The 8,789-nt window shown below is 42.9% G+C and overlaps 1 protein-coding gene across 1 annotated transcript in view; it reads left to right on the top strand.

Moving 5' to 3' along the window:
* SLC4A4 (solute carrier family 4 member 4) overlaps nucleotides 1–8,789 on the top strand; it is a 104,474-nt gene that overhangs the window by 18,419 nt on the left and 77,266 nt on the right. The window contains exon 4 of the mRNA XM_015818580.1: nucleotides 7,942–8,018. Within this exon, the coding sequence (XP_015674066.1) occupies nucleotides 7,942–8,018 (77 nt within the window). The remainder of the gene's footprint in view (nucleotides 1–7,941; nucleotides 8,019–8,789) is intronic.

Genomic DNA, 8,789 nt, shown 5'->3' with positions numbered 1-8,789 from the left:
CCCCCCTCTCCTCTCCTGCCTTGTCCCTCTTTTCCCTCCCCTCTCCCCATCTCTCTTCCTCCCCTCCTCTCCCCTCCCCTCTCTTTCCCCTCCCCTCCTCTCATGTGCCAATGCAGATATTCACAAACAAGAACAGCTCTCAGAGCTACAAATGACCAGGTGCCCGAAATGCACGCTGTGCATTTTCTAAGCTATTCCCTTCCAAGGCCTTGGCAAATGAACGGATTTCTCAATGAACTGGACATGAGTTGCATGTTGCCCTCTCTGACCTCTTCCCACGAGGGAACTTTCCTGTCTTGATTCTGTGGCTCGACTCGGCTTTTACTTCAGCCACCCCCAACCTGAGACCCTCTAGATTAAAGTTCTGGAATTTTGCCGTGCTGGACGTTCCCACGTTGGGGAAAGTGGCTCTTCTTTCTCTTCTCCTTCCTAACCCTCTTGTCTCCTTCTCGTCTTGCTGCCGCCGCTGCCGCCGCTGCCGCTCTTGACCGCTGCTCTGCCTTCTGCTTGCCAACACTAAAGCTCGCTATCCACTTGAAAGCTCAGTGCCGTGCCTAGCAACCTGCACGCTGGATGACGAAATCGGAATGCAGCGCAGTCCCAGCGTGGGATGGCTAAGTAAGTGAACGGTGGGAAACCGCACACTGGGGCGGTGGCTAATCCGGGCATCCGTGAGAAGGCAATTCCCCAATCCATCCTTTCCTGGAAGAGCTGCCCACCAGTTTCTTCCTCTCAGGAACTCCGGGGGTTAAACCTCACGCTGCGTAGGCAGAGATGAGCATCCAGCTCAAGGGGTGACTGTGAAACGCTCGAGTCTTAAAATGCGGAACGAAGAAGAGGTGCAGTATGTCCCAAAGGTGCTTTTTTTTTTTTTTTCACGAGGCAACTGGACTTCCTTTGTTTTTCTTTGAAGACGTTTCGCTTCTCGTCCAAGAAGCTTCTTCCGCTCTGACTGGAGGGTGGAAAATGGAGTCAGAGCGGAAGAAGCGTCTTGGATGAGAAGCGAAACGTCTTCAAAGAAAACATATAAGGAACGGTTGCTGGAACTGGGTATGTCTAGTCCAGGGGTAGGCAACCTTGGCTCTTTTATGACTCGTGGACTTCAACCCCCAGAATTCCCTCAGCCAGCCATGCTGAGGGGAAAGGGAGAGGTTTCTAAGCTGAGCCATGTTGGCTCAGGAATTCTGGGAGTTGAAGTCCAGGAGTCATGAAGAGGCCAAGGTTGCCTACCCCTGGTCTAGTCTAATGAAGAGAAGGACAAGGGGGGACATGATGGCAGTGTTCCAATATCTCAGGGGCTGCCCCAAAGAAGAGGGAGTCAAGCTATTCTCCAAAGCGCCTGAAGGCAGGACAAGAAGCAATGGATGGAAACTAACCAAGGAGAGAAGCAACCTAGAACGGAGGAGAAATTTCCTGACAGTTAGAACAATTAAGCTGTGGAACAACCTGCCTCCAACACTGGAAGTTTTTAAGAAGAGACTGGACAGCCATTTGTCTGAAATGGTACAGGACAGGGGTGGGGAACCTCGGCTCTTTTATGACTCGTGGACTTCAAGTCCCAGAATTCCTGAGCCAGCCATGCTGAGGGGAAAGGGAGAGTTTCCAAGCTGAGCCATGCTGGCTCAGGAATTCTGGGAGTTGAAGTCCACGAGTCATAAAAGAGCCAAGGTTGCCTACCCCTGGTATAGGGTTTCCTGCCTGAGCAGGGGGTTGGACTAGATGACCTCCAAGGTCCCTTCCAACTTTATTATTATTATTATTATTATTATTATTATTATTATTATTATTATTATTATTATTATTATTATTATTATTAAAAACAAGACAGTCCAGTTGCCTCGTGAAAAAACACCTTTGGGACAACCGTGACCTGGATGACGGAGAATCTCCCTAGAGGAGAGGTACAGTAGTGTGCACAAGCCTTCCTCCTCTAGGGGCCCCCGGATATGGACTACAGCCCCCATCATGCAATTCCTGTTGGCTCTATTCTCTTGGGCCGGTGACGGTGCAGTTTAGCACACACCTAAAAGACGCCAAATGGGAAGTTGCTCCTCAAAGACGTTGCTCTCTAGCCCCATTCTGTGCAGGTTTGGTGCAAAGTTGGGATAGAAAGCTTTTTTTGTTTTTTTCCCCCCACCTCTCCATGGTGCAGATTTGAACTCGGGCGGCCTTGCTTGGCTACCATTTACTTTTCTGGTGATGGTGGTGGTTTATCACATATGAGACATGTGATAGCTCTATCTATCTGTCCTTGGACTGACTGGGTAGTTACTTAGGATTCTATCTAATGTTTAGGTAAACGTCTCCAGCCATGTGTGAATTGGGTTGGGTTGGAATTCTCCAAGTCCATAAACCAATCGGGAGGCTTTTAGGCTGTGTAACCGGCTTCTCTTGCTTATACAGCTCACAAATGCTTAATACGATTTCAAAGGCAGATATGAGCTGAAAGTGAGTGTCCCTGAAGGTCAGTGTTTCCCAGCCTTGGTGATTTTGTGAGGCGTGGACTCCAACTCCCAGAATTCCCTCGCCAGCCAGTCCTGTGATACCACCTCAGGCGAAAAATCTATAGGCACGGGGGAATTCTGGGAATTGAAGTCCACCAGTCGTAAAGCGGCCATGTTTGGTGACTCCTTCTCATCATCAAAGCAGCGAGAAGAAAATGTATCTTACATTCAAGGCAAGTAGAAAGGATGTGTGAGTGGCTTAGATGGATAACTCCTTAATTTGTGTAAGTATAAAAAGGAGAGGAGGTGTAGCACAATCAGATTGGAAGGCTTCTGTTGTTATAAGTTACTCTCAATAAAAGTAGTTATAGCCTATCTGCGGAGATGATTCCTGGTCTGATCTACTTGGTGGGGCTGATATGCACTAATAACTTTGCTTTGACTATTGAATTCTATGGACGTAAATGTTAAATCTCCTTGCTGGAGAATATAATGCAATTATATGTACGTATCTATCTATCTATCTATCTATCTATCTATCTATCTATCTATCTATCTATCTATCTATCTATCTATCTATCTATCTATCTATCTATCTATCTATATCTATCTATCTATCTATCTATCTATCTATCTAACATATCTAACATATCTATCTATCTATCTATCTATCTATCTATCTATCTATCTATCTATCTCTATCTAACGTATCTATCTAGCTATCAATCATCTATCTGTCTGTCTGTCTGTCTGTCTGTCTGTCTGTCTGTCTATCTATCTATCTATCTATCTAACGTATCTATCTAGCTATCAATCATCTATCTGTCTATCTATCTATCTATCTATCTATCTATCTATCTATCTAACGTATCTATCTAGCTATCAATCATCTGTCTGTCTGTCTGTCTGTCTATCTACCTATCTATATCTATCTAACGTATCTATCTAGCTATCAATCATCTATCTATCTATCTATCTATCTATCTATCTATCTATCTATCTATCTATCTATCTATCTATCTATCTATCTATCTAACGTATCTATCTAGCTATCAATCATCTGTCTGTCTGTCTGTCTGTCTATCTACCTATCTATATCTATCTAACGTATCTAGCTATCAATCATCTATCTATCTATCTATCTATCTATCTATCTATCTATCTATCTATCTATCTATCTATCTATCTATCTAATCTACATAAATATATACATACATACATAATACATACATACATAATACATACATACTTATACACACACACATACAGAGAGAGAGAGACATACATACATACACACAATATTGCATGGAATTCCATCAAACATTATGAATCTAGGACTACTGAAAGAAAATAAATTTCTCTTTGCCTAGAATAGTGGCAATTATTGTACATTATTCCACTCCTATCTGCTTTTAATACGTGCCCCTATCCTGTTGGGCATATTTACTTTTTGTTATACATGTTCAGTATTGCACTATATTTTTTTACTGAGTCTTTCTGCCTTTTTAGATTATTTTTGTTCTCCTTCATCCTTGTTATGTATTTAGCTATTTTAAAGCTACAGTAATAATAAGACTTCATAGGTTCCTTGTATCAGTTAAGGGAAATTTTATACTCAGGAGGCAAAAGTCCTACAAATCCCGTAGGTCCAAAATTTGGAAGGGAAGAGAGAAAGTGCAATATTGTTATGCCACGATATCATTCCGTTATTCTTTACGTGCTCTGTAAAACTTGGTGTCCTGTGCAAAAGAGCAGGTCCACATGGGAAGTCCAGTTAAACTGATATATTAATAGTAAGCCTATTGCAGAAGACTCTTCTCATCTATTAGAGTTACATAAAGGTTGGAGTTGAATGGAATTCCAGTAGGTGTGGACAGCTTGTGCTACTTAGGATTCTAGACTGATCCCTCTTTGAGGAGTCCTTGGGGCTTAGAATAGAATAGAGCTGGAAGGGACCTTGGAGGTCTTCTAGTCCAGCCCCCCACTCAAGCAGGAGAACCTATACCATCTCAGACAAGTGACTGTCCAGTCTCTTCTTAAAAAACCTCCAGTGATGGAGCGCCCACGATTTCTGGAGACAAGCTGTTCCACTGGTTAATTGTCTTCACTGTTAGGAAGTTTCTCCTTAATTCCAGGTTGCTTCTCTCTTTGGTCAGTTTCCAACCATTGTTTCTCATCCTTCCCTCTGGTGCTTTGGAGAATAATTTGACCCTTTCTTCTTTGTGGCAGCCTCTCAAACACTGGAACACTGCTATCATGTCACCCCTATTTCTTATTTTCTTTAGACTAGCCAAACCCAGGTCCTGCAGCCGTTCTTCATATGTTTTAGTCTCCAGGCCTTGGATCATCTTAGTTGCTCTTCTCTGAATTTTTTCCAAGGTCTCAACAACTTTTTTGTAGTATGGTGACCAAAATTGGTTGCAATATTCCAGGTGTGGTCTCACTAGGGTTTTACAAAGCGGTACTAATACTAATACTACTACTAATAATATTTCTTGCAGACATTTCATTATCCAAACTAGGTAACATCACCAGTGCTAGTCTGATGCACTGATGACGTTAGCTAGTTTGGGTAATGAAACGTCTGCAAGAAAACAACCAAGCTCAGAGAATATCAAGGACCCCTCCTTTCAACCTGGAGGTACAAATATTTTCCTTTATTTATCCTGTTGTTTAACTCCACCCCTGGGGGAGGGGGCAGGTTCTGCCATTCCTTCTTCTACACTTGGGATGTTTTCCTTGGCCAACTAACCCAGGATGAATAGAGCTACTCAAAAAACAAACTGTCCATGTATATAAGAACCTTCAAATAATCCATTTTATCCATGTCTTGATTTTACACAGTATTCACAGGGATGTTTTTAGGAAGTCTATGACTTAGAAAGGAAGGGTGTAGCCCTCTTCCAACAAAGCCCTTTTATAGCCTTCATACCATCAAGGAGTGATGTTGATCCATGTCTGCTTACTTGGCAGTTACTTTAGTTACAACAAGAGGAGACCTTTTAAGCAAAAACAGGAGTACAGGGGCATCTTAAATGATAAGTAATAACGTTGCGGTCTTTAATGTGTCCTAAGANATACCTAATAGGAAAAGTTCTGGTTTTAACTCTACCACTTGCCCTAGTATTTCTTCCAACCATTCTTTAACCTTAGTCCAAAAATCACAAGCTCGCGGGCACTCCCACCACATATGATAGTATGTTCCAATTGCCAGATTACATTTCCAACATTTAGAAGAAATGTTGGGACCCATTTTAGTTAATCTTATGGGCGGGATCATTCCGTTATTCTTTACGTGCTCTGTAAAACTTGGTGTCCTGTGCAAAAGAGCAGGCCCACATGGGAAGTCCAGTTAAACTGATATATTAATAGTAAGCCTATTGCAGAAGACTCTTCTCATCTATTAGAGTTACATAAATGTTGGAGTTGAATGGAATTCCAGTAGGTGTAGACAGCTTATGCTACTTAGGATTCTAGACTGATCCCTCTTTGAGGAGTCCTTGGGGCTTAGAATAGAATAGAGCTGGAAGGGACCTTGGAGGTCTTCTAGTCCAGCCCCCCACTCAAGCAGGAGAACCTATACCATCTCAGACAAGTGACTGTCCAGTCTCTTCTTAAAAAACCTCCAGTGATGGAGCACCCACGATTTCTGGAGACAAGCTGTTCCACTGGTTAATTGTCTTCACTGTTAGGAAGTTTCTCCTTAATTCCAGGTTGCTTCTCTCTTTGGTCAGTTTCCAACCATTGTTTCTCATCCTTCCCTCTGGTGCTTTGGAGAATAATTTGACCCTTTCTTCTTTGTGGCAGCCTCTCAAACACTGGAACACTGCTATCATGTCACCCCTATTTCTTCTTTTCTTTAGACTAGCCAAACCCAGGTCCTGCAGCCGTTCTTCATATGTTTTAGTCTCCAGGCCTTGGATCATCTTAGTTGCTCTTCTCTGAATTTTTTCCAAGGTCTCAACAACTTTTTTGTAGTATGGTGACCCAAATTGGTTGCAATATTCCAGGTGTGGTCTCACTAGGGTTTTACAAAGCGGTACTAATACTAATACTACTAATAATAATATTTCTTGCAGACATTTCATTATCCAAACTAGGTAACATCACCAGTGCTAGTCTGATGCACTGATGACGTTACCTAGTTTGGGTAATGAAACGTCTGCAAGGAAACAACCAAGCTCAGAGAATATCAAGGACCCTTCCTTTCAACCTGGAGCTACAAATATTTTCCTTTATTTATCCTTTTGTTTAACTCCACCACCAGCCCCCAGGTTCTGCCATTCCTTCTCCTACACTTGGGATGTTTTCCTTGGCCAACTAACCCAGGATGAATAGAGCTACTCAAAAAACAAATTGCCCATGCATATAAGAACCTTCAAATAATCCATTTTATCCATGTCTTGATTTTACACAGTATTCAGGGATGTTTTTAGGAAGTCTATGACTTAGAAAGGAAGGGTGTAGCCCTCTTCCAACAAAGCCCTTTTATAGCCTTCATACCATAAAGGAGTGATGTTGATCCATGTCTGCTTACTTGGCAGTTACTTTAGTTCCAACAAAAGGAGACTTTTTAAGCAAAAACGGGAGTACAGGGGCATCTTAAATGATAAATAATAACATTGCGGTCTTTAATGTGTCCTAAGAATCCTTACTGTTTCTGCACAATTTTAATAACTGCTGTTTGAGATAAAGTGTCATCTTGTATCTTCCATTTGATTAGAAATTATGCTAAGGTTAAAGCTACCTAGGTGTAGTTGTCTTACATTAAGTGGTTAGCAAGTGCCAAGTTTTCTGGACTTGAAGTTAAGCTAGGCCTAGTTAGTCTTTTGCTGGAAGACCATATGAAAAGCCCAGAGCTGGGAAATTTAAAAAAAAAACCTGGAACAAATCTGGAGAAAACTCATGGTCATTTCCATGTAGTCCCCAAGAGTCAAGCTTGACTAAAGGTGCTTTTTCAAGAGATAACTGGACTTTCTTGTTTTTCTTTGAAGACATTTTGCTTCTCATCCAAGAAGCTTCCTCAGCTCTGACTGGATGGTGGGGAACGGAAGGATTTTCAGCCGTTCCAAGAAGGCTCCACCACCCATTTGCACCACTCAGGTGACCCCTGAGGACACAGATAAACCTCCAAGTGGCCTCAACAACTCTCTAAAAGGAGGCAAATGACCAGCTGTCTGCAAGGAGTATAAATCCTTCCATTTCCCCACCATCCAGTCAGAGCTGAAGAAGCTTCTTGGATGAGAAGCAAAACATCTTCAAAGAAAAACAAGAAAGTCCAGTTACCTCGTGAAAAAGCACTTTTGGGACAACCATGACCTGGATGACTGAGAATCTCCATAGACTTGACTCAAGGTCTTCTTATAGTTCTTGGTTTCCAAACAAGGTCTGCATAATTATCAGGTTATCTTAATCGAGCATTGCTATAGCCTTGAGTCTCTGTGTCTTAAACATATTACCAGCATTTTGTTAATTGGTTTGGAACTTGTGCTTGCAGGTAGTCCAGCCTTGACACCCAGAAACTTGACGTCCTCTAGTTTGAACGACATATCTGACAAACCCGACAAGGAGCAGGTAAGCCTCACATTTCTGGCCATCGGCATCCTTAAGGGGGTACCAAGAGTGTCTATGATGCAGAAGAGTGAGGATGTGAGGATGAGGAGGGAAAGAGTCCTGAACTGTTGCGTGTTGTCATCTGAAGAAGCCGTCACAGTACTTCATTTGCTTGGTTTTGGCTTAAATGGATATGTATATAGCTTATTTATGCAGTCACGGTGGTGCAGTGGTTAGAATGCAGTATTGCATTCTGCAGTTTTGCAGTATTGCATTAGCCTGCAGTATTGCAGGCTAATTCTGCCAGTTGCCAGCAGTTCGATGGCTGACCGGCTCAAAGCTGACTCAGACTTCCATCCTTCTGAACTCAGTAAATGAGGACCCAGATTGTTGTGGGCAATATGCTGATTCTATAAACTGCTTAGCGAGGGCTGTAAAGCACACTGAAGCAATATAAGTGTAAGTGCTGTTGCTATTATTTGTAGAGTTACTTTTCAGTGATTAATTTTTCTTAAATATCCTGAACCCCCCCGTCCTTTCATTGGGTTAACACAGTGGTTCTCAACCTTTTTAATGCCGCGACCCCCAACCGATCGTAAGTCGAGGACTAAACCGGTCGTAAGTCGAGGACTAAACCGGTCGTAAGTCGAGGACTACCCAACCGGTCGTAAGTCGAGGACTTTCCCTGCCCGGGAGCGCCGCGCATGCGTGGTTCCGCCCCCTGCGCCGGCCGAGGCGTAGCTGGCAAGCGGCAGAGACGGAGCAGGCCGACCACCAGCTGGCCCAGCTCAA

Source organism: Protobothrops mucrosquamatus, unplaced genomic scaffold, assembly GCF_001527695.2.
Source record: "Protobothrops mucrosquamatus isolate PMUCROS unplaced genomic scaffold, P.Mucros_1.0 scaffold_140, whole genome shotgun sequence".
Taxonomy (NCBI): Eukaryota; Metazoa; Chordata; class Lepidosauria; order Squamata; family Viperidae; genus Protobothrops; species Protobothrops mucrosquamatus.
The sequence above is the reverse complement of the archived record's forward strand: the minus strand, read 5'-3'. Positions and strand labels throughout refer to the sequence as shown.